Source organism: Alligator mississippiensis, chromosome 4 (genome assembly GCF_030867095.1).
Source record: "Alligator mississippiensis isolate rAllMis1 chromosome 4, rAllMis1, whole genome shotgun sequence".
NCBI classification, from domain to species: Eukaryota; Metazoa; Chordata; order Crocodylia; family Alligatoridae; genus Alligator; species Alligator mississippiensis.
In genome coordinates, this window is record NC_081827.1 from 84,337,410 (window position 1) to 84,364,133 (window position 26,724).

The 26,724-nt window shown below is 40.1% G+C and overlaps 1 protein-coding gene across 9 annotated transcripts in view; it reads right to left on the reverse strand.

The window, feature by feature from the left end:
• CEP290 (centrosomal protein 290) overlaps window positions 1-26,724 on the reverse strand; it is a 99,756-nt gene that overhangs the window by 53,346 nt on the left and 19,686 nt on the right. For 7 of the 9 annotated variants that reach the window (XM_059726147.1, XM_059726145.1, XM_059726144.1 and 4 more), the window contains 14 exons: window positions 26,303-26,415; window positions 23,384-23,476; window positions 22,952-23,036; window positions 20,886-21,028; window positions 19,618-19,782; window positions 16,727-16,876; window positions 13,675-13,790; window positions 10,279-10,381; window positions 8,696-8,926; window positions 7,576-7,749; window positions 5,802-5,913; window positions 4,404-4,609; window positions 1,729-1,880; window positions 453-564 (listed from right to left, as the gene is read on the reverse strand). In XM_059726147.1, coding sequence (XP_059582130.1) covers window positions 453-564; window positions 1,729-1,880; window positions 4,404-4,609; window positions 5,802-5,913; window positions 7,576-7,749; window positions 8,696-8,926; window positions 10,279-10,381; window positions 13,675-13,790; window positions 16,727-16,876; window positions 19,618-19,782; window positions 20,886-21,028; window positions 22,952-23,036; window positions 23,384-23,476; window positions 26,303-26,415 — 1,955 coding nt within the window. Of the gene's footprint in view, window positions 1-452; window positions 565-1,728; window positions 1,881-4,403; window positions 4,610-5,801; window positions 5,914-7,575; window positions 7,750-8,695; window positions 8,927-10,278; window positions 10,382-13,674; window positions 13,791-16,726; window positions 16,877-19,617; window positions 19,783-20,885; window positions 21,029-22,951; window positions 23,037-23,383; window positions 23,477-25,308; window positions 26,128-26,302; window positions 26,416-26,724 lie in introns of those variants that run through there. The other 2 variants (XM_059726149.1, XM_059726146.1) reach the window with 2 other exon arrangements.

A 26,724-nucleotide genomic window follows, 5' to 3' on the forward strand; every position in this document is an offset into this window, starting at 1 on the left:
CAGACCTCTGGAGAGCCCTCATCCCCCCATCTGTGCGCTGAATCGGCCTCGCACATGGGACTGGCCCATGCCTAGACACAGCACACCAGTACCAACCCAGAATATGACCCTACGGCTGGTACGGCTGTGTCTGATCAAGTGTGCTGGTTCTAGAACCACATATTGGGTTGAACCCAGTGTGCCGGGTTCAGGGCTGGTGCATAACCCCCAGTCCTGGTGTGCAACTTCCAACCTTGACGCACACGTTCCCAGTACTAGTGCATGTCCCCTGAGCTCCAGAGATCCCAGACCTCAGGAACTTACACTTACTCTAACATAAGATCTTTTTCTGTCTTTGGGCCCTTCCCAACATAGGATGCGTGTTATATTTAGGGGTAAGAAAATATGGTATTCCCTCCCTTAGAAAAGTATAAATTAGTTTTATGTCTCCATAAATGCAGACTTGATCATACCTGAAAGTCTAAAACTTGCATTCTAAGGGATTCAACTTCTTTCTCTCTGGATTGCTGGCGTGCCTTTAGTGCTGCAACCTGCATTTTGGCAATATCAGACAGCTCTCTTAACCTTAGAGAAAATAACAAAGACATTGTGCAAATTAAAAATAGTTAATAATCCATCAAGCAAAAATGGTCAAGTTATCAATAAAATATTAAGTTGGTTCATAGAGAAGGTCCTGAAGAGAGGCACTTAACATTAAATGTTTTACTATGCCTTTTCATGTTTTATCATTTCCAAGTTGATGTCCCCACTTACTATACCATACTATCCCTGTTATTAAAACTGTTGATAATTTCCTTTCATCCCTACCTTCCAAACATTATTCCAATAAATGCATCTATGTACAGTCTTACCTAAAAGTGCTAAAGGTTAAAGATTTTTTTGTGGGCCATTATCTTTTATTGACCAAACTACATATTTGATAGGGATCTAGACAAGATTTCAGGTATAAAGTAGAAGGTTGCTCTATGCCTGAAAGCGTATGTAAATCTCATCCAACCATGCAGTTGGTCCAATAAAAGATAATGTCCACAAAGATATTGTACTCTCACATATTTTGTGAACAATCTTGGATACGACATCAATCCAACACTGCTTTAAAAGATAAATTGTTTCTCCCTCCCTTATTTTCATAAACACATAAATACATTTTATTTTGCTCTAGTTCAAGCTTGTCCCACAAAGTATTTTGGAAACAAAGCCTAGTTTTATGGGCCTCATCCTTCTCATTTCAGTACTGTGATTAGCTACAAACATCTCCAATTAATTGATTTTTACAGGAAAACATCCTGTATAATCATCTTGTTTTAAAAAAAAAAGAGAACTCTTTATAAACATTTTATAATGCCTGTATATGGAACAGAAAGAACAAAGACAAGCGTGCATTGGAAGGGAAGTACTTTAGACACAGACACCGATGCCCTTAGTCATAACTGCATCTGTAGGGCAGGAAAAATAGTATTTTAATTCCTATGCATTTAGTGAACCTTATGCATATACTATACTATATATAGTAAAGCTGCTACAGAATATTCATAGTATATCTTTCTGACTTCATTCATAACATTCACTACATTTTGTTATATATACACACACTGTATATTAATTCTATAACAAAAAATGTATTAATTTTTTATTTACAAACACACAAAACACACACTACTATAACTTAAATATTACTACAAATCCTTTCAAACTTATTGCAATACTAAATTGTAGCTCTTTACTTACTTGGATACTTCTATTTTTAGCTCCATCTCACTCTTCTCTAGATCCATTATTCGTTGTCTATCTGCATCACTTACTGCCTTACTCACACTGTTTGCCAGCTCATCTCTTAATGTTTGTTCCAACTTCTGTGCCTCAAGGTTGACTTTGGTAAGCTAAAACAAAGTATATTTGCTAAGTACATTTAGAATACACATGTAATATTTTTAGTCAAAACAAAGTAAAACAAGTTAGTTTAGAGAAACTGTTTTCTTTTGTTTTATGTCTTTTCTTCCATTTTAAATAGTAAACTTCTTGTTTATAGAATTGCACACAAGTAGAAGTAGCTATATAGGCATCTATATAGCAAGGCATTCTAAATTAAAAACTATTTTTTCTCTGCTTACAATTCATTAAACTGAACGAAAACAAGCTACTTATACCTAATATATGGACTACAAAAGGGAACAAGACTAAACTCCACAGAACCAGGCCTTTCTTTGTTATACATCTGTAGAGTGACTAGGCCAATAAGGCTGGTAATACAAAGAAAAAGCTTACTGTCTCCTAATAATATCATTATAATAGTATTGTTAGCAAGGATTTCCATAATGAAGTGACTATGACTTTTGAAAACCCAGGGCTAGACATCTTACTTTCTAAAAATCTGACCCTTGTAAGTGCTCTGCACTTTTTGGAATTAGGCCTCACAAAAGGATCATAGCTGGTCATAAAAAAAATGAAGCACCTAAAGTTACTAGCAACCTTTGAAAATTAAATAGATTGGACAAAGACAGATATCTGTAAGATCTTAGGTGGCACTGCAAAATGGCCTGGAAATGGGTTTACTATAGGTAGATCACTCCAGATAAATTGAAGAGGTTTTTTTTGTCTGTTTGTTTGCTTTTTTAAAGATAAGGTGAGCTTCTAGAGAAAGGGTGCAGACAGACAAAAATATACCAAATAAAGAGGAGGAGAGAAGGGTTATTACTGCTTATAAGCATGTCAGCTGATCAGTTGCAGCTGTTTCATGTCTGCTCTATCCCTACAATAAATGGAAGTAGACCTGAGGCAGTTTATTCTTTAGGAAAATAGCTACTAAAATTTCTATGATTTAGAATCCATTTACTTCGGGATAAAACAGGCATGTGAAACAATTACAACAGATCAGCTTGACATATGATATGTCTTCCACTTTATTCATAAAACTGTTTCATTTGCCCATATCCAAAGGAAGTATGATACAGCTCATCTCTCTAGGCTTCAGAAAACATTTGGTATAATGAAAAATATTTGTGAAGATGGAGATTATATTCCAAATTGTAAAATAAGTGTGAAACTAGCTACAGATGTCAACAGATATTGTTAAAAGGGAAGAGGAAGATTAGTAGTGGAGGTCCTCCAGGATCAGTCAGGATTTTTTGTAATATTTTCATAAATAACCTTGGCATAAAGGATAGGAATTTGACACAAGTTAGGAGGTACTGTCAATATAGAAAGAAAATTGGAATATCATATAGAAAGAATCAAAAGAGCCAAATGAATGAAGCATGGTAAGCCATGTTCAAGAAAGATAAAAATCACACTGGAATATTTGTGGAGAAAAGCTACCAGAGTGATCAAGAGAATGTAGAGTCTATCATACAAAGGGTGGAAACAGATGTCTCTGTTGCGCCTCCATAAAAATGTCATGGTGGCACAAAGTGAAAGCAAACAGACATCCCTATCTTAAAAGAGGTTATAACAATATGACTGCCTATAATAGCTGGGAGCTGTATCCAGTGGCTCTGGAAGTCCTTTCAATTCTATCTTCCTACATTATGACTTGTATTTGACGTGTCAGACAATCATGCGGACAACTTCCTGGAAAAATCAAGATGGCAGTTCTTCAAGGGAAGAGTGAAGGGTGAGATTACAAACCTTATAAATGCCATGAACAGGTGTTACATTTGAACTAGGAGAAAAGCCTTTCTTCTGGCAAAAAAAGTGTACAGGCAGCTGTTCAAGAGCTTTTTTACAGAAGAGAACTGGCTCTTCTGCAAAAAGTTGGATTGGATACTTATCAGGAAGATTCCCCCTCCTGCTGACCCAACTCAAATAGTTGTACACTTCTTTCTGGTGAGGAGACCCACAATATCCCATAATTTTCCACTTTCCTTCCATTCATCCAAGGACAGAGGGCTGTTCTGTAGCAGGAACCTGCCACAAGGGGAGAATGGCTCCCCATCCCTCTAATAAGCTGATTGGCAAGACATTCTCCCAGGACTGGAAGGAACCTCCTGGGGCTGCCTGTGGCAGCTTCTACTGTTCAGCAGCTGCCAACTTCAATTGACAGCCTGTTTCTTTCCCAGGGAGGGGAGAGGGCTGGCTGTCAATTAATGGATGGGGGTAGCCCAGGGAGAAGTTCTCTAGTACCCTCCAGTTGGTGAGCTCTCCAGCCAGAGGGCTGGAATACATGTACGCTCCAGCTCCTGAGCTACTTTTCTATGGGTAAGATTCAAATATTACTGATAAATAAATGAATTATTATTAAATAAATCCACTCTTCAAGCTAAAGTGTATTTTAAATAGCTATACTCAGAGGTCCATAACTATCAGAGCCATTATTGGTATTCATTATTGATATAGTGGGTTTCATCAGTAGATCAAAGGTGCATTTCTAAAATTTAACTTACAGATTGTACGTCTCAACAGTTTACCTCAGCAAATTTTGTCTCCAGTTCAAAGTTACGTTCTTCCACTTGTTTTAAAGTATTCCTTAGGTGTTCATACATTCGTTGAGAATGTTCAGCTTTCTGTCTTTCATTCAGTTCTTTCATTTCCAGCATGGTGATTTTCTTAGAAATAGAAACGATCTCACTGTTGGTTATTGCTTTTGCAGCCTTGTCCATGGTATTATCACCCCCTGTATTCAACAATATTTTACTTAGCAGATATACAAGGATTTTAAAATAGAGAAACAAAACACAACTTCTTAGAGAGTATGAAATACAATAGGATATATTTGCTTTACTAAGCTAAACTGTCCCAGAACACATACGTTTTTGAAAATGCCAGGGTATTTAACTAGTCTTGTCTTGTTACATTAAAAAAAATATTATGAATAGTATAACTAATTACAACAGGTGCAGCCACATCCATGTTCATAAAGATTGTGTTAATATTTTCAATGTAACCTCCTGTTTTCAATCATTCAGCTAGAAAATAATCCACAGAAAAAAAATTAATAATAATAAGTGAATTTAAGTGAATAAAAGAGAAGAAGAACCCATTGCCAAATGCATAGCAGAGTGCAGGGAAGTAAGATGGATCTACACTATGCCTTAGATATCAAAAAACAGAAACAAGTTTGTTGCAGCTGTCCTGGCAAACTACATGTATGACTTACATGACTGTAAGTCCAGTCAGTAGCCATAGCTTGTTTCAGGTCCAGTTAAGTTCACTTAAGATCCAGCTTTCAAGAAGGGAAGGTTACTGATACCACTGGGATTGGTTTTGACTTTGAGTGAACCAGACGATTCTGTCACTGCTGGGTAAGGGAACCCCAAAAGTTGACCACTTGTCACTTGGAATTTACAGCCTATATTTATTATACCAGCAAGAAACCGTGCACCTCTGGCCAGTTGAGAGACTGTTCTTAGCTGATGCAAATTGTCATGGGTTCACTTACTTCAGGTGAGCTATGACAATACACATTGACTGAAAATTTGTCCTAGGAGAGCACTATACGAGAAATGGCCATGTTAGCAAGTCCATGCACTACAGGAGCAGTCAAAAAGCAACGATAAAAAGATGTCTCATTTCTTTAACCATGCGAGAGAATAATTAAGGTAACTAAGGTAACTAAAGCCACAAGGTGTCCTCCATATGGGATAGTCTTTGGGGGAAAAATACCAACTAATAATTTGTCCATATGAGCTAACTAGCCATACATTTTGTATGTCTTGTTTTTATAATATATGTTCTTAAGTCTCTGAATGTAGGAGAGAGAAAGACTAAAGGATTTATTCTAAAGTCTTCTGAAGATTTAGAATTCTACTTGTTGATATAAAATGTGGACATACTGTTCTTCATGTCTTTAATACTGTTATACCTACCCAACTTAGTTGTTTGCTCCCAAGCTTGTTCTATGGTATGAAGCTTTTCTTTTGTGATCTCAAGTTCCTTATTTAATAAATTTATCTGTTCCTTCAAGGATGCGTTCTCACGCTGTGTAACAGGGAAAAATAACAACAAAAAAGAATGCAGCAACATAATAGTGTTGAGGATAGTTAAAAATTTTATATAACTTGTGTAATAAGATGAACTATGGTATCACTTTCCTATAAGGATAAAAATACCTGGCTTTGTCCAGGGCCTGTTGTATATTTCTGTTATTTGTTACTACCATACATGTTTATCAACACTTATGTTCAAAGACTAATCTTTTATGCTAGAAAAGGAAATGTTAATGACTACATAAAGGTTTAAATCTTCGATATTTTTTTTTTTTGGTACTTTAAAGTTCCTTCTCTCCTTCAAATGATGGCCTAAACTCAAACTTAAGCCAAACCTTTTGATCTTTCAAATTACAGAGCTAAGCATAATAGATTAATTTCTATCTCTAGTAGTAAAAATGAAGCTTAAGAAACTTCCACTCTGTGGCTACTGACCACACATTCAACAGACCAAAAGCAAATATCTGCAGCAACTGGTCAGTTAGTCAACCTTGCATCTGTCGTTTTAACTTATTGCCACCCATAGAAAAGTTCATGGAGATCTCCCTGAAATATCCCATCTAATATGAATGAAGGAAAGAAAAGAGCACTGATTAGGAAGCTGTGTCCAACTTCTAACACTAGAGACCTTGGTAGACTTTATTTTTTTTTGGAGTAGGAGGAGAAACACTTGCAGGAATCACCGTGATTTTTCTCAGTCCCATATTTCATTTTGTGACTATATTTTCTAAATTAAAGAGATGGGATTCTGCAAAGACTTCCTTCCCTCTCCCACCCCTTCAAATCTATCTTTCTGAAAGACAATTTCACACAGCATACTTTAAGGGACTATCACTAGCAGCACCTGGCTCTGGAGCTAAATACACTTATTTTGGAGTATGAGATTATCTCTGGTAACTCAGTGTTTATCTTTAAACACTGAAGAAGAGTAATTTAATAGTCACTGTGGGAGGAAGTATAATTTTTATTCTGGGTACATTTATTCCACTTTTCTCATGAGCCTAAATACTACTAATTAAGCTGAACTCCCTTTCCATTGTATTGTGCTTAGCAAACATACAGCTAGTTATATTCTGTATAGAAATACAACTTGAACAGACTTAATACTTAAATAAAAAGCACAAATGTTTTGACCAGTGAAAGGAAAATCTGGAATACTTCAGGTGCATCTCAGAGAAATTAACTGAGACACCAGGAGATCATAAGAAAAATACAGATGGCAAAAGACAGGATATAGGGCTACTTTATTCTTACCAGCACAGCACCTGCAGGAACTTCACTGACAGTGGCTGCACACAATCTTGATCATTTACTAGCACCCACAGAGAGGAAAGTATTAAAGTTTGGTGGTCTAGACTTTCCGTCTAGATTTTTACTACAAATATCAGAATTTTGTTTATCTGAGATATTTCTGAAGTTTACTGCTATCCTATAAATAATGGCCATCTTACTCCAATCTCTTCTAGCCCATTACAGATCCTTCACTGTGAGAAGCTCCAGCAATGGAATTTGAATATAAGTGAGATAGGGAAGGAAAGGCACAATGCTGAGGCTATAGAGCCACCTCTTAGAGAAACAACAGGGGACAGTCCTTCAAATTAAAATCAGTAGATACAGCTATTGCCACAACCAGAGAAAAATCACATAACATTACCTCTAAATGTTCCATGTTAGTTGTTCTCTGGACAAGCAAGTTATCTTTTTGTAACATATCTCTGTATTTAGCAGTTAACTCGTTATACTGCTTATTAGCCAGATCTAGCTCAGATAGAGGTACACTGCTATCCAATATTTTTTGCAGGGCAGCAATCTTGAAGTTTGCCATTTCCTATGAGAGTAAATATAGTACTGGGTAACTGACACTTGTTGAGTTTTTTTTAAATGAAGTATTATACTAATTCTTTAAAAAATAAAAATAAGAAGGAAAGAGAGATTAGTGAATGCTGTTTTTAAACAAGATTTCAGAACATTTTACCAAACTTTTCAGAGTTATCAACCCCTTTCAGTGCAATGAAAATATTTTTGAAGTACTCTTATCAAATGAAGTGCTAGAGAAATTTGTATGTAAACAGAAAAATGTACTAAAATACCATTATTTTCTATTATTCCAATTTACTATAAAAAGTAATTATAAAACTCAATGTATAAGAACAATACGCATAACAAAAGCAAATGCTTACTTATTTTGCAATTATACTGATTGATAATATTATCAACATTAGTTTTCAAGGGAGAATATTAATAATTCTTACATTTTAAATCTTGCCACTGTTTAATTACTAAAGATATTTCAAGTATAGCTTTTAAGTATCTATCTGTTTGCCCAACATGGTTAAAGATATACAACAACATGAAGAGAGAGTTGCACTGAAAATCCCATCCCTAATCCCAGATCTGTTCTGGGGATGCAAACACTCAATACCTTTACCCTATCAAAAAGGTTTAGCGCTGGTTCTAGGATATTGTTTTCAGCCTACAATTTTTAGTACCAAAACATATGTATTATAAATGTTATTAAACACTTTCTGAATTTAAAAGATGAATCATGAAAATCACTTTGCACATCTTATAAAGGGTACTTTACATTTAAATGAAAACATTTGCTGAAACCAACTGTCTTCGCCCAAAAAAATAATGCAGGGTGAATCAAGGGAATATCCAATGTCAGATATCACAAAGAACCACCAAATTTATGGAAACTTTCAGAATGCTGTAGAAAGCACAACAAATATAACTACAAGACAAAAGAAGGATACATATATCACTAGCCATGCCTTGAATCGCTGAAAGTGTCCAAACTTTTCTGTAACTGCCGTCTCCATCAATGTTAGTTCAGCTTTCTGTTTTTCATTTTCTTTTCTAAGATATCGCTCCATTTCACGTATGGTTGTATACTGTCTTGTCAGTAACCTTTCATTCACTCGTAGGACTGTCATTTTTCTACTGTTTTCTGCAAGTAGTTTTTTGGTTTCATCACCATCCATCTGAAGTGCATCCGTTAAATTCTATAACATAAAATATTAGTCTAAGTTACATACAATAGCTTGTTTTGGCAATGAGAAAATTGCTCAGTGCGGACTAATCCTTCTAGCCCATCTCAACCAGTCAGTGAAGTGTTAATAACAACATGAAACTGAGTAGGTCCCGAAAATTTCAAGGCTGCTATTAGATGCAAAGCAACACAAGAACTCTTCATAAAGGTGCAAACAAAACATTCAGCAAAGGCTGATTGATTATACCTCTTTATAATAACACAAGGAACATCAGTGAGGTGTAGAAGTTAGAAAGCAGATTGTTGCTGCACAAAATAGCAAGTACATTTAACCTGGTTTAAAAAGTACCTTTAATGCTGATATCAGTAAGAGTTGGCAAATAAGCAGTGCCATTTGCACAATTTAAACTGCTGCTTCCAGAAGTCTTAAGCAGTTTATATTGTTTTACTGTTGTACTCACAACTAATTAAATGAATGACAATAAACTGATCAGAACTCAACACTTCTCAGACACACTTTCCTTGTTAATATAAGTTTTACTACTTCAGTAACCTACTATCTCACATATCCATTTGTCTTGATACCGTTACAGTGATGTTGCAGCCATGATGGAGCAGGAATTATGCAAGAGGCAAGTACTGAATTAGGTCAGAAGAATATTTTGCATTCAAAAGCTTGTCTATGCCAATTATGCAATTGGTCCCGTGCGCCGCCCCCACCCCAACCACAAGGCAGAACCTTAACAAATCCTTGCCCCATTCTTCTTGACAAAAGAGGAAAATATTCTTAGATGTACAGTACCACAAAAATCTTAAACACTGTAGCCTCAGTGAACTGCAATACACCTTGATCACATCAGAGCAAAAAACAAACCTCAAACTTCAGTTGACAAGTTTTTTTTTAGTTTACAATGACACAACAACTTCTTTACACATTTTCCTATCATTAATGTGTGAAGGACAGTTAGGGGCTAACTTGCAACAGAAGAATTGATGCAGTTTTAGTCAAATAATATCTCAATTGTATATTCACTTGTGTTATTTTTGGCTTTTACTGGAACAAAAGGCAGATTCAGCATGCGTAAGCAATTATTGCTAAAAACAACATCATCTTATGAAGTTGAAATCTGTTTATGATGTTACTGTTTTTGCAAACTATTTACATATACTACTACTACAGTGTATAAGATGCACTGTGAATTCTGTTATAATTCGCGGTAATGGTTGTAATTTATGCTAGATACCAACTTCTCTGTGACCTTGTGTAAATGGCATAACAGAATTTTTTTCAACTCCTATACTGAAATCTCTGTTAACACTAAAATGTACCACATACTAATTGAAAGCATAAAGTGTCCTGCTTACAGTATATTCCTTTATTTTAACTGCATCCTGTTCTTTTTGTTCTTCTAGCTTTTTCTTTTCTTCTTTCATTTTTTCAGATTCTTTTTGCCAACTTTCTTTTTCACTAAAAGGAGTAAAGAAGTTTTGTTCACTTATTTTTGCATGAGAGAGTTTAATATTCTTTAACTTACACACATTGGCCAGGTTACAGACATTACATTTTTTCTGGTGTACTTGATGGGAAACCAGTCTGTACCCAGTAACAACTCTGGTGCACAGACTGGTTTAAAAGTGGCAGAACCCAAGCTAAGATTCCCGCCTCCCCAGCTCCCCCCCTCCCGCCCCAGTGCAAATGTGTGTTCTGTTCACTGTCAATCTAAACTATGCCGCTTATAAAAAACAGCATAACTTAGATTCATTCCACCTCAGGCTTTGTTAATGTCTATACCTAGCCTTAGATGTATGCCTTCAGTTGTCTTGTAATAATCACCTTGAGCGCCTTTCTACAAAGTGGCTTAAGTTTGAAAATATTTTGGTAAGACAAACATTTTCATCAACCAAATTCATGAATCATAATATTTTCTATGATAAACCACGGATTTCAGTCCCTTAAAGAATGACACTTTCCAATTACCTGCACCGTGTATGAACATGGAAAAAAACCCATGATATTTTCCAAGTATATTAGACTGGGCAGGTGTGATATGAGCATTTTATGTAACACATGAAAAATGTGGGGGATAAGAATCTGTTATGGGTAAATAGCAAAGTTTTTGTCAATGATTTAAACATAAGACAACTATTTCTTGGTGGGTACTCTAAACTACAGGCTGTAGAACATCATGAGAGGTCTCCCTCAATCCATCTGTTCTACCTTGTATAGAACACTTAAATAATCACTGAGCCAGAGAGAAAACATGGCAAAGCACCTCTTCTTTCTTCTGTGGCAGTTTTATGAATCTGCCTTTAAAGTTTTTTTCAATCCAAAACACTACATATTTTAATTCAGCAATATTTTCAATTATTCATATACCACTAATGAGGAGATTCATGGAGCCTTTTTACATCTTATACTACTGATCAGTGTTAGTGCTAGCTTAGAGTTTGGAGCGGTCACACTTCAGGCCAGCAGAAACCTGGAGGACTGAAAGGTAAGAATCCCCTGCTCTGCCCCTCCAGTCTGCCCCCCACACTCCCGGGGCTCCCCTGCTGCTCCTCAGGGTTTCCACACTCCCTCCTGCCTTCCCCTACCCCCAGGTCATTATTTACTTGTGGCTGCCCATGATGTATGTCCCTAGGGAGCAGGCAGGGAAGGATTACACCAGTGGTGACGCATATGGGGTGCACAGGGGTCCATGTGCACCCCATGAGAGTGCCATTGCATGCCCTGACAGGCTGCATTCCCCACTCAGGCGACAGGCAAGGGGAGCAGGCGGGAGCGCCAGCATCCCCGCTGCAAGTGCCGACCGGGGAGTGGGGGCGCCAGATGAAGCAGCTGCTTCCACTTCCAGCACCAGATGAAACGGCTGCTTCCAGTCCAGGTGAGTGCGATTGGCCGTGGGCCCCCGCATTGCTGACTGACTGCTGGGGAGCACATGCCCCCCCTAAGGTGGCACCAGTCGCCCATGGGTTACACTATCTGCCAGACCAAAGCTGTTCCCTGGCTGCTGCTCTTTTGGCCCAGAGAACAGTAGCAGTTGTAGGCAGGTTAACCCTTCCCTGCCTGCTCCATGGGATAGACAATGTGCACAGCCACAAGTATGCCAGGCAGGGAGCAGTGAGCAGAGTGCTGGCAGGGGGTGGGGGGCAGTGGACCCAATCCAGGCCAGTGGAAGAGTGGGGGGATGTTTACACTAAAGTGTAGCCTAGAGTGCCTGCACCTTACTGTAACACAAGCTGGGTAACATCGATCAGAGATAATCCTGCTTTTGAGTGGCATAATTTCGAGCAGCATAACAAGTGCTTAAAACTAGTTTCAGGTGTTTAATGTGTGGGCAATCCAGGTGTTAAGAGTACCAGGCGCTGCCCAAAATTACCATGTGAGAGGACCCTTATAAGCAATTCAGACTCTAAAACCTTTACCCTGAAAGAGTATGCATCTATGAATGGAGTGGAGTTTGACAGACCTCTACTTTGGTTCTCAAGAGATGTTCTCTTAGGAAAGACAATTTTCTGGGCTTCAACATGAAGAAGAAAAAAAGCCAGAAAAGAACAAGTAGTTCTATCTGGGGCAGTATACACACGTTCGAATAATCTGAGAGAATTCTCCAAGTTTGTTTTCCTGATAGAAAAATGTATCTAGAGTTGCATGTAAAGACATTTGAATGCTGAAGCCCTGAAGAGTACAGAGCTTACAGTGCTGACACTGTGCAGCTCATGGCAGGGGGTGGGGAGACATGTACACATCTCATATTGCTCTGAAGGATCCCTTAATCTGCCTGGTGACAGATAACCCCAGACAGTTCATGGCTAGCCTATATTTCTCTGCAGCACAATGTGGAGGTTGTGAAGGGGGCATGTTTTGCTCCCAGCTGGAGCAGCAGGGTCCAGCAAGTGACACGATCTCCCTGTGGTGGGCTGGGGAGGGAGAAGGAGAAGGGCAGATTTTGAAGGACTATGTTCTCTACTGAGAGAAGCCATAGCATGTAAAGACTTTTGTTATCCCAGGACAAACTCTCCTGGGAATAATTTAACTCTGGTTGTTTCCAGGTTATTTTTCTCCTGGAGTGGCAGTTTTTACTCTAGGAGAGAAAGCCTGAAAAGCTGCACACTTGCAGTTTCTCCAGAGACAGCAATGACTCTCTGACGAGAAACTGAATGCGTGTATGAGGCCTGTGAGGCAGAGGCCTAAATCAGGAAGATTTTGCTCACTGATACTACCCAAAAGGCTTTAAAAGCTTAAATGGCTTTGGAGGAGGTGGGAACAACCTGAAGCACCCTCAAAATCAAAATCTTCAGTTTGCACATAGATAGTGAAGTTGTTTCCTCTGTAACATCATTCTGTTCTGTCATGAGATTCTCTCCTAGTTACTCTCTTCTTTTCTTATACTTGAAAGCAAACAAGACCAAAACTCTGACTTTCACAAATGTCAGGTATACATAAGATTAATTACAAAGGTCATGGTTTACAAGATGCTTCCCTGATGCCAAGGTGATCTCTGGCACAGAAAGAGCATTACATGGACCAGTTCTTATAACAAAACAGGAGTCAAAATGACACTGCTTTTCTGGAAACTCTCTGGCACCAGTGGGAGCACATAGGCAAATCTCAAAAAAAGAATGATAAATGCCTTCAGAAATTATTGTCAATACAATGGGAAAATGAATATTTTTCTTATTAAAAAAAAAAATCCACATTTTTGTAGCTTCTTTTGTCATACTAACACTTTCAAAAGATAGATGCAAAATAATCTGTACCTTTGATATTCTTTGTACAACAAACCCTGTTGATGACGAATGACTGCAAATTTTCGCTTGTAATCTTCCACTCCTCCTTCCAATTTCTTAAGTAACTGCTCCTTATTTCCTAGTTCCTAATAAAAATGAAATCATTAACAACATAGGCTTTAAATCAAAGTATTCAACAAAGCTATGGTCATTCAGCGGTATTTTCTAATGGTAACCTTTGTGGAACTAAGCTCAATATGCTACTGAAATCATGCCTGTCCTTTTGCTAGAAAAACAGAACAAAATACTCAAGTTAAATTTAAATATATGTAAGTAATAAATGTATTATTTTATGGGTCACTACTAAAACACTGAGAATTACCCGGCACATGGTCTCACACAGCTGACAAATAACACATTTGTAAAATGTCAAGTCATTCTCTTATTCCAAAAAGCATTTATACTAATCACACACACAAAAAAGACCTTTCTAATAAACAAAAGCAAGGTGACAAGGTAGATTACAGGCAGTAATTAATCTTGTTACAGGCAGTGTTAATTTAAGTTCACTTCCCCCATTCATCCCCTAATCTTCTCCCTACCCCACAAGCCTCAACAGTCATATTATTCCTCCCAAACAACTGAAGAGTTAACTCTTACAATAAATGAGTATGCAGAAATATGCGTGGATTGGTATTTCAAGAAAAGTTGTACAAGGATATAATTTGCATCTGTGGATGAAACTGCAGAATCAAGGTCTTAAGCCTCTGCTACACGTTACATATATTATACAATTAACTGGTTAATCATGCAATAAATTTAGACCAGCCACACATGCAAAGTAAGACCAGCCACAAATACGAAGTAATTTTTACACAATAGAGCTGTGAGAAGCTTCAGTAGCCGATTAGATTTGGAGGAGATTCAGCCTGTTTTGGGAACCAAATCTCCAAATCTGAATTGAATTGGGAGGCCAAGTAAAAGCTCCGAATCGGTTGGAAGCATCTGAATCAATTCAGAAAAGCTTTGGAAAAAGACTCATCTGATTCAGAGATTTGGCCATAGACTAAACAGGCAGCTCACAGCTGCCTCCAGCTAGTAGGCCTGTTGGAGTTGGGGGAGGAAAGAGGGAAGGAGCGTGGGGGAGGGAGGGATTGGGGCTGGGACAAAACTGCCCAGCCAGGGCGGGGGGGGGCACATTACTCGGGGAGGGGGCAGGGGGCATGGGATGTGGCTGCAGCAGTGCTGGGAGCGGGGGCTCTGCCCTGCTGCCACTTGCCCAGGGCAGGAAGGGAGGGGTGGGATGCGGCCTTGGCTTGCTCCAGGCAGAAGGGGGCAAGTGGCAGCAGGCCATAGCCAGGACTAGGCTGGGGCCAGGTGGGGGATGGGGCCAGGCAGGGCAAACAAAGGGGCTTCTCCCGCAGCTTTCCCCACTCAGGGAGAGGCAGGCACAGCCAGAGGAGCCGCCCAGCTGTGCCTGCCTCTCCCCAGGTGATCCAAATCACTGAATCTCTCCAAATCAGTGCCGAATCTTCCGAAGCCGATTCGATTCAGGACAGTGATCTCAATCTCCGAAGTGTATCACTGTCCGCCGAATCAGACGAATCTGAATCGAATGCTTCCCTATTCGCACAGGCCTATTACACAATCAGCTGGTTAACTGTGCAGTAAATTTAGGCCGGTTACACACACAAAGTTATCATCACATAATAAAAACTGCTATCCAGATATAAAAAGAGCCAACCACCTATAAAGTGAGCATGTGAAAATGTGTAACAACTTAATAGTTGGTTTCTATCCAGCTTTAATTTGAATGTATAGCAGGGCCCTGAGGCATCACAGAACTAGTAGAAAGAATTAAATGAAAAAAGCTGTGCAGATCTGCAGCACAAAAGTTTGTTTAAAATAGCAAAGCTACTCCAATGGCAACCCTGCTTTATCCATGGGTTCATGAGAATCTAATGATTACAGCATAATAATTAAGTACTCCTGAGCAGTCAATCCTCCTTCCTTTTTGGGGCCAAACTACAGATGTCCATATGCCCCAGTTACATATATTCTGGCAAGCTTCTGACAATCTAATTTTTATAGTTATATCCAAGTAAAACTATGATAATGCCCTGTTAGTAAAAGAAAGTAAACCATATTAAACATAAGTTGATTTTTTTTTTTTTTTTTTTAATAAACTGACAGGAAAGACCTCCCAATGGCCAAATTTGGATGACTGTGCTCCTTCACCTTTTATTATGATAATCTTTGATTAGATCTTCTTAATTTTCCACACAATTTTTGCTACTGGAAGAATTTATTAAATTATTTTAAAATAACTTTCAAAGCAAGTCAAACTTCAAAGCAAGCCCATATTGAAAAAGTGCTACTTCCACAAACTGTCCAAGAGGTAAGTCCATGCACATAAAACAGCAATTCTCAGTAACTGTTATAATTATCATCATCATCACCACCACTGCTAAATATACAAATGCCTACCCACAATTGACACAAAATAAACAAGAGGTAGAAATCCAGCGTAAAAAATATTCTGATCTGCTGTGGTTCTTCCGAGTTCTTTGCAATAGAAGAACTGCTGTTACTTTTCCACGATCAAAAAATGAGTGAAAGTGAAGAGTTGGCATTTTCTGAGGGCTGCTTTGAATGTAATTTTAGTTAAGAATCACCGATACAGAGATTCCTTTCAGTCACAGTGCAATGTTCCTGATTTTCAAACACTATGTTGATAACCATCCTGAGTATGAAATTCAATGTAGTTTTAAGAAGTATCTGATTTAGCAGCCAGAACAGAGGAAAGAGGACTTGGTGCCTCTTGTCAAATTGCTTTAATGGATTTAAAAATATGAGAATTTTCCACAGCCAGTTTCTAGAACCAGAAATGTCAGGCAAGGAATTGATGAACAGGACTAGGGAACTACACTTGATCTTAGCCACAAGAGGCCGAGTATTAGAATAACATAGAGAATAATTTCAGAGGATTCTGCAGTTCCCCCATACACAGTATAGGAATGGATTTGGAAGTAGTCAGATGTGTGTTACAAATATCTGTAATAACCAGATATAAATCTATTACCTGTAAAAGATGTATTAAATATTCATTCTGAGAATTAATTATATTAGCACTTGAAGGAACCATCCCATCAGGAAGATTTACTGTTCTGAATACTATATTGGCCCCTTCTGACTGCCGTAACAAATGAAACTCATTTTCAAGTTGTTCAATCTAAAGAAAACAAACAAAAATAAGAGCAGGAAAAAATAAATACATCAGTCAGCGATTAACGTTGACATAAAACCTAGTTTCCCATCTTAGTTTGTCATAAATTATAAGTGCCTTGTCATGGCGGGGTCCTCGCGGAGGGCCGTGATCTCCTTGAGGTCCCTCGCTCTGTGTCAGGCCGGCCCAAGACACCCTCTAATTCTCGCCCGCCACGTCTTTGATGGTAAATACAATGATGGGAGGCTGCCTTGTGTTTTCCCTGGGCACGGCTACTCGGGACCTCTGTCCCCGCGGTTCTTCCAGACTCCCTGGGGGTCTCCCGATATGGTGGGTGTTCCCCAGACACCCTAGCCTTGTGGGCTATGCGTGGCTCCTACCTCCCCTGATACCACGCCCCAAGCCTCGCAGATGTAATGGACGTTGTCCGGTCTGTCTCTCTCGTGCCCAGCCTCCCGCTGGGCCTCCCCTGATGGTACGGTCCCGCTCAGGGACTCCCTAGCGGGCCCCGGTCTTATGGGCCAACCGCACAGGCACCCTCTCTGACCCTGGCTCCCCGCGCTGCTACTCCCTGTCTTCTCGGGGCAACCGCAGCGCCCTGCCTCGGTCTGAGGGGTGTTACCGCACTAGCCTGCAGCCGGACTCGCTATGCCCGTCTCGGGCTTCTCAGTATGGCCCCGCTCTCTAGGGCTGCTCAGTATGGCGCTCCCCCTTCTCTGGGGCTCGCCGTGCCCACATGGGGCTACTCAATAACATCCAATGGCGCTCCCCCTCTTTGGGGTTCGCCGTGCCCACACTGGGCTACTCAATAATATTGCCCCTTTCCTGGGGCCGGGGTCTATGTTCCCCCCCCACACGCAATCCGGGGTCTAGGTCCCCGTCCGCGACCCACTGGCTGCGCTCCTCGCCACCAGTTGCTCATGCACTGGCGTGCGAGCTGCGCCTTCCCTGGCGCTATGACAATAATGCGCCCTCTTGGCGCTAGGGCACCCCACACTCTCTGGGGTCCCTATAATTGAGGCCTCCTCCAACCCCTACAGCCTCACCCAAGCCTCTGGGTGTAATAACACAAACAACGCAAAACCACAAGCCCCTAGGCTGTAACATAACCACAAGCCGCATGGCCATAACTCAGTATCATAGCTCAAGCCTCCAGGGCTATCATGAGCTGTACCTGCAACTCAGGCTCCTTCCCATATCTCAGCTGAGGGAGCTCCTGCCTCTCTGGCTGCTGGCAGAGAACTGCCAGCCTGGCTTCGGCCCTGGCTTTATAAGGGCCAGGCCCTGCCCCCTACAGGCAGCTGGCTCCCCTTAGTTGCTCCGGCAACCCACAGCTGTGCTCAAACAGCTCTGCCAGGGTTCTCTCCCTGGCAGTTTCTCCTCTCTAGGAGCAGGCACTAAGGTGCCCTGCGACATGCCCCATAATTTAACTATTTTCATTTCTTTCCAAAATCTTTTAAAGTAATCCTTCATTTTTTAAAGGTTACATTAAAGTTAAATACTTAAGACTTTGAGCCAAAAGGTTAAATGCTAAGCACTTGAGCAGGTTCACACAACTGAAGATCATGTTAAGCCTCAGTGCCCTATGAGACATGGTTAAAAAAAAAAAATAAATAAATAAAAAGTGAACCATTCTTTGGTCTTTTTTATCTTCATAATTCCCTTTTAGCATAACTGTCCCTCAGAAGTTAGCTGTTTCATAACACCCAATGATAGGATACAGGACATGAATATTTTTCTAGAGATGAAGAAATGTTAGGAATGTAATTAACTGAGGACAAGTCTGCAGATGTAATCAAAATTCTAATTTTATAGAAGCCTAAGTTTGTCTGTCTGTCTGTAGGTAGCACTTTATTCACACTCTGATTGACTGACAAACAGCCAATCAGAGCTTGAAGAAGCATTCTGACAGAAGGCAGCCTGCCACCATGATGGTGGGGACAAAGGAAACAGAGTGGGGGTTGGGGCCACCCTGCTCCCTGAAGGTGGCGGCAACAAAGTGAACAGAAGGTGGGGGAAGCAAGGGCAGTAGCACTGGTCTCCCTCCCTCCCTCCCCCTGCCCTGCTCCCTACCAGTAACACGCCATGGCATCAGTGGTGACGGTGGGGCCAGGGAAGCAATGGGCCCAGGTCCAACGCGGGGGGTTGGGGGGAATGAGCCCGAGCCGAGGGAAAAGCCAGCCTGCTGTGGCAGTGGGGGGGGGGCAGGAAAGCGGGCCCGGCACAACATGGCAGGTGCAGGGGAAAGGGAGGAGTGAGCCTCCTCCCCACGTTGGGCCCAGGCCCATTCCTCCCCCACCCCCACTCTCCCACATCGGTGCCGAGCCCGCTCCTCCCATCCGTCGGCTCAGGCCTGCTGTTCACCCCTGCCCCCCTGCAGCAGTGGCCCGGCTTCTCCCCACCCTTGGACCCAGTCCTCCCCGGCATCAGGCCTGGGCCTGCTCCTTCTTTCCCCCCACCGCTGTGGCGGTGGGGGGGGGAAGCAGGCCCAGACCCCAAGCAACAGGAGGGAAGGGGGAACAGGCCCAGACTGGGGGGGGGGGGGGGGGGGCAGGACTCCGTCCCCACCTGCTCCACCCTCCGATCATTCTTGACAGGCAATTGGCTAGTCTGCAAATAAAATATCAGTGAAGTTAAAAATTAGATAAGAAGCATCATTTTTAAGACAACTATATCTGATATTAAGTGCACTTCATTTGGTGCTGCCACTGGAACCATTTTTTAAATGTAAAATCATAAGTACTTACTTTTACATTTGCTTTTGCTAACTGGTTAGAAAAATTTGTTGCCTCCTTCTGAGATACTTTCAGCTCCTGCCTTAACTCTTCATTTCGCCCTGTAAGTTGGTCAGCTTGAGCCTTCAAATGCAATCTGGCATCAAAGAGTCCCTCTGAATTTTTTGATTCAATTGCCTAATAGATATCAATTCACTTAGAAAACAGAAAAACAAAACAAACAGAAGAATCCAAAACACTTTCTACATATTTCCTAAAAAAATGACTTTTCCAGCATATGTAACATGGAATTAACAAAAAAAAGCAACCTTTTAGATTTTTTTTAATAGCTAAGAGCAATTTTGTTGATAATGGTATTTACTAAAGAACTTGATTTAATTATATTAATTTTGTTAGAACCAATGCTTGCTTGGCAAAATCTTTTACTAGAACAACTGTATAGTTGGGAGATATTTTAGACAAATTTTAGAAGATTGCCCCCTAATGTCTGGGCCTTTTTTAATTCTATGTGGCAACAGGTTTTTTAGAAAGATGGTTCAATAAGGGAAACAATGCCAACTATTAATAAGCATGTTAATATTAGGCCAGGTGTGTCTGAAGAGAACATCACAGAAGATACAGAAAAGTGTACAAATATACATTTTTATCCAGGCTTTTTGTCTGAGGCAACAGCTCATTTTGTTTTGTTTTTGTTAACTTTGTTTCAGTTGTGCTATGCTTTTAATCTGTTTTTATTTATTGAAAAAACTGATTCTTATTTTCCTAAAGCTGCAAAAGCTGCACTGTGAACATTAGAAGATAAAATCAATGGTGGAAATATCAATACAGTAGCATACTAGTAAGCTATGTTCTTCTCAAATATTTAGGGTGAAAAGCCATATAGAAACTAGGTATTATCTATTGATCATCCGTATTTTCCCCTTCTTGCTAAGATTTTACATTTAAAGACTCGGATAAATAATTGCACTGCTCTTTATACGGTAACACAATGAGATGGAAGAAACAGGAAACCTATTCTGTTCTTTGGTATCAGTCCACATAAATGAAGATCAAAATGAAGCTGTAGAGAGGCTCAGAAGTAGGCAGAGGAATAACTTGCCCCTCCCCCTTTTAATTGCCCCAGCAAATATCCAGCTGGCTGTACTGAAGGGCCACACTGGGAGGCATTTTGGGCCTAACAGCCAATATTCAATACTAAGGTAATACCATGCTTGAAATATAGTCAGTAGTATGTATACAACTTCTATGAAGTCAAACAGTTCCAATAAAAGACAATTTACGTTTACTAATCTTTCCAGACTAGGGATGATTAGTGCTGTTTCTCCTCCTTTCACACTAGGATCCTTCTGCATTTCTTTGACAGCTTCTAGTATTTCTTTCATTCCTTGCTCAAGTTGTTTATTTTCTTCTGATAATTCTTTTACTGAAATAAAGTTATGGATATTTTTTAAGTTGCTATAATATTTCAAAATATTTTAGAAAACCTGAATTTCATTAGTCTCTGACAGTTTGAAAGACAATAAGAATATTCATCTTAAGCACATAAATATTGATCTAAGGAATTAATAGTAGAGCTGGTTGGAAGTTTTCTTGAAACATTCTGCATCAGAAAATACCAGTTCAACATCATCAAAATTATACATGGAAATATGTTGACTGTGCTAAATCTAAGTGGGCTTCCTGTTCTCTTATCTGGTATTCAAACCTTGCCACCCCTGGAAGCCCCAGTTCAAGTCAAAACTTCTTAGGCTTCCTAGACTTCTTGTTACAAGTATGGAAGCCCTGATGGTAGGGAGCCTGGCAGCTGCAGAGCAAAAATCTTCTTAACTAGGCTGCCAGATTTCAGGGACCTCATCTACCTCGTTTTAAAAATCAAAATAAAACTTCTTTACTTCATCTACACAACATTTCAGAATTCCCTTGTCATGAAAAATTGTAAGCTTTCACTTCAGTGAAAGAAAAAATCTTCTCTTGAAAGTTCTGAGTTTCCTATATTCCAACCATTGTTTCTTAAGACTTTCATTTTCAGTACTTTAAAAGCAAATATATCCAATTCTCTGATTCATGTCCTCATCCAGCAAAGAAGTTATGCGTGTGCTTAACTTTAAACAAGTGAGTTTGACTATTAACTTCAATAACATGGTTTTACAAGCTTAAAGCAAGGGGTATGTTTAAGTACTTTACTGGATGCGGCAAAAGAAAAGAACTATTTGGTCATTTTCATTTCATATACTAAAGTGAAGACGACATGCTTCCTATATACTGTAACTCAGTGGTTTTCAACCTTTTTTAATAAGTGCACACCTGGCAGCCTACTTTTTAATAAATGTACCCCCAGCGGGAGGGAGGTGGCAAGGGGCCGGACTCAAAGCAGGGGTGTGGTGAGCGGCAGAGCAGAGGCTGCGCAGTGTCTGTGCGGCCCTGCTCTCATCCCGCCCCTGCTCCTGTGAGGCAGAGGCATGGGGTGGCAGCGCTCCTTCCCCGCCCACCCCCACATACCCCCTGGGTCATTTCATTAAAGTATCCTCAGGGGTACGCAGTTGACAACCCCTGCTGTAACTGATCTATATCTTTAATGTTTAAATTATTAAAAGTATATATAAACATAATGAGAATGCTTTTAAAGAGAGAAGTTGAAGTGCTGAGTGAAATCCTAAAGACATAAGACATTGGTCTCGAACCTTTTTAAGTAGTTCACCTTTGGCATTTAAAAGAGACCCAAGATCTACAGTGTGCCATCGCCACCTCCTCCCCCCCCCCAGCAGCTAAGTCTGTAGGGAGGGAAGGGGGGGGGGGCAGGGCAGATTGAGGCAAAGGGAGAAAAAATTATTTGGGGGTGCACCTCCACAGCAGGTAAGTCTCACCCGGGCAGGGCCCTACTCAATTTACCCTTGCTCCTGCCTCTGCGGCACCATCCCTCACTGCGGGGTCCTCGATCTAGCCCCTGCCCCTTCCCTCCCCAACAGACTGACCTCCTGGGCTAGGGCGCATGCATGTATGCACTCAAGCACTCAGCCCCCCACCCCAGCCTCAGATCATCTCCAAGAGGCTCTGAGATGTACCGGTGGATCGAGATCCACTGGTTGGTGACCACTGATAAAAGAGAATTTGGTAAATAAAGCTTTTTCTCATCATTTTAGAGCTGTCATGTTTTCATCTGGATTAATCCTCAACCTAAATTTCAGAGTTGAGGTACTATTACCAAATAAATCTGATGTACCTCCCATATATATATGCTCATTCCATGCATTAAAAAAGATACTCAGTAATTTATCATTTTAAACATGAGAAGAAAAAAAGCTACAAATAAAGATATGCCTGATTCAACAAAAGAATTACAACTTACATTTAGACTGAAATTTAGCTATTACAGTCCTGTTCTGTTCCAAGTCTCTCTCTCTCTCATTTAATTCTTTTGCAAGGTATTCATACTACCAGGGGACAAAGAAAAAGAAACAAATTTAAGAATGGATTTTTAAGACAAAAATTCAGACTTTTAATGGTGAAATATCAAAGAGAATTAAGTCATTGAGGAATCCAAAATTCCCATTGAGGGGATTCCCATTGAGGAATGGGTCATTAAATAAGAAAATATGCTCAAATAAGTATTGTTAAATTGTATATATTCTACACTTCCAGGAACAATTATGTCTTGTCATGTAAAAAGTCCAAATCTGCACAGGAAGAAAGCCAGAAAAAGAACTGTTAAAGACATAAACAATCTTAGTGCACACATTTATCATCTCATCATAAATGTCTTTGCAAAATCTTGAACTACCTGCACTGCCTGGCTTCTGCATTTTTCAAGCTCTAATTCTGTATTTCTATTGAGTATGTTCTTGGCCAACAAATTCCTGGATATCTGCTCATTCTAAAGGAACAATGAAATATAATTAAAGGATTGATTTCAATTTGCTTGCAATATTATATTTCTGAGATCTTTTTCTATGATATGAATAAAGAAAGATATATAGATATGCACAGGAAAAACTAAATTGTATTACATGCTTTGCAGCTTTGTTATATTACTGGATTTACCTGAATCCAAGACAACTTTGAATTTAAGATGACCCCTCCCAATAATTACATTCTATAAAAGGATAATTATAAATGTTATAATTTTTCATGTTTAGAATCTAGTTATTGTCAGGTCATCTCAAATGTGTACCCTACCACTGCCATGGCAGGAAGACAGCAGCAGAGGGGCAAGCAGGGAGCAGGCAACGAGGAAAGCAGAGGTGAGGGAGAGGAGGCAAAATGGGTGGAGGGAAAAACAGGGGCAGGGGACAGGTGGTGGAAAAGCAGGGGTGGCCTGGCTCCCATCCCCTGGCTGCCCCCACCCCACCACTTGTTCCCCACTTCTGCTGCTTCCCCCTCTGATCCAGAAACAGGGAAGCCCCAGAGCTATTTCTATCCCACACAGCAGGGAGCAGCTGTACCAGGATCCTGGCTCAGCAGGGGTTGGTTCTTCCTTCCGTTCCTGGCTCGCCTTCCCTGGTACCCCCTCCTCCACCACCCCTTTTGGCTGAGAGCAGACTGAAAGGTACAATCTGCATGCTGCAAAGCTGGGTACCCTGCACAGCTGCTTCCTACAGCACAGGGCAGGAAGGGCTCTGGAGCTTCCCTGTGCCCGCCAATGCTGAGAGTCAACCTGCTCCAGCTGGGAGCTGTGGGGAGCCACTGCACAGGGAAGCCTGGCTGTCTGGAGATTGCAGTAGCAGTGTGCAGAGTTCTCCTTTCCTGCTTGACTCCCTGCCAGCAAGGGAGACTATAGGAGGGGAGCCTGGCAGGGAGCAGATGATGGAGGCATGTATGTGCACACTGCTGATGCTGTCTCTGATCCAGCCAGGCTCACCACATAGCTGGTCCTCACAGCTGAAGCATTCTGATACTCGATTCTAAGATGAGCTTTTATTTTGCCCATGAAAACTTTTCCTAATATGGATGGAGATGAATAAAAGTAGTTGCAAGCCAGCTAAGGTACTCTCTGCAAGTTGGAGGGTAGCCAGGGGGAAAAGGAGCCATTCACCAAATTTATGCACTGGTCCTCTCCATTGACTAATGTTCTTGGTGACATGAATCCCATGTCCTAAAGCTGTTGCATCCTCTAGCAGGGGGTACCATTCTCATCTTCTGCATCTCTTAGTAGAGAACAGGCTTCCCTGTCTTGCCTCATCCAGATAAATGGCTGTGAATCACCCAATTTTGTATAAAATTTAAATTAAAAAGGAATCCTTTCAGTGTTGTGGCTTGTTATTTAACTGGAATTAAAATTTAAGATTAGAGAGAACACTATAGACATAACAGTGTCTAAAAGGTAAGACTGCAGGGATATGGAGTAAGGAGGAGGGAAAGATGACAGAGAAGATAAAAAAAAAGAATTTTATCTGCATTTGTAAAAGCTTGAGTAGGCCAAAGAAATAAAAATATTTTATATATAAAAACGGAAAGAAGTATGACGTGGGAGATTTTTACTGTCTACATAAGGGTACCAAATCAGCTACAGTGCCACTGGCTTTATATTAAAAATCTCTCATTACTTATACTGCATACATACCAATTCAAGTGAAACTGCCCTATATTTATTTAAAGTAAACTGATGAAGTAATAAGTATTAAAATGATATACTCAAAATAAATGACAGAAAATATTCACCTAAAAATTACAAGAGATAAACTTACACATACTGTGGCAGTGTCTCACCTGTGATCTAAGGAAAACTAATTCTCTCCTTAATTGCCCTATGAGGTTTTCGACTGGATCTATCTGACGTGTGTATTCCAACTGTCCACTTTCAAGTGAAGTCCTCAAATTTTCTACCTGCAACAAATCTGGAGAGCCCATTTGTTCCTTGCTGGCATCTTGAAAGGCAGAACACTTTATTTCAGGGTGGTCCTGCTCAACTTCCAATTTTCTTAATTGTGATTTACATGGGCTTGCTGGCTTTCTAAGAACAGACTGACTGAAAATTGCAGACTTTTCACTAGGAGATGGCCTTCCCTGGAAATCTGGAAGACATGTTTTGTCTGTGTGCTCTTGAAAAGATACTTTGGTTCCAGAATTTTGGCTATAGCAGCACCCTTCTGTCTCTTGACTTTTGAAAGCTTTTTGTGTAATTTGTGAAACAGGAGACAAACTTGTACAGTCCGATTTTAAGCCTTGTGATATCTGCCTATTGTCTGTACAGTCTGGTGCTGTTCGTGTCCCTGTAGATTGCAGTTCTGTTGATTCGTAAAGTTCTTTTATAGAAAAAGCTTCAGAACTATGCCAATCATTTCTAGAGTCTAATGGGACAAAATAAATATTTCTACTTTTTTCTGACAAATTTAAATTATGAAGTATTCCAGAAATTCTTCTTGAGAGGTTTCCCAAAGCCTTGGTGGTCTCACGCCTCTCTCTGTCTGGTTTTAACCCACTAAGTGATGCTCTTCTAACTGAAAGCATTGTTTTTGTCTCCATATTATATGACCTGCTAACCTGCATTCATGAAAAAACAATGTTTGTTATAGTTTCACTAACACAAAAATTGTTTCATTTAGGGTCTTTCTTTTTTTGTTTTTTTGGGTTTTTTTTACATCTTTACAATACTGGCAGATAATTAAAAACTTAACGCCCAAATGTTCAGAAAGGAACTTTTTTTTTACTTCAATTCATAATTATATATACAATACTCATTTATCCATAGACATGACCCTACCTTGGCTTTAAATTCATCAGCATCATCTGTGCTCATGAAATCTGATTTCCTTTTATTCGTCTTCATCTCCTCAGTAAAGCTATCAGTCAGCTGGAGGTCACCTGCATCCAATCCTAATTACAAACAAATTTACAAATAAATGATTATAAATGTATTTATCTACCACAAGAACATGGTGAAATGTTCCCAGCAGTAGATCAGATTTCTGGTCTCTCTTCTCTACTACAAAGGGATTGTAATACTGCTCTAAAAAGCAGCTCATAATTTTTTTTGGCAGGGAGGGGGCAAGGAATTCCTTTGTTGGCACAGAAATGGCAGATTCTTATATCCAGCTCTTTGTAACACCCACATTATAAAGATTTGCTGGAGAGTGAGTATATGGAAGGAACACCCCATATATTATCAGCTGGTGGAACTATCTT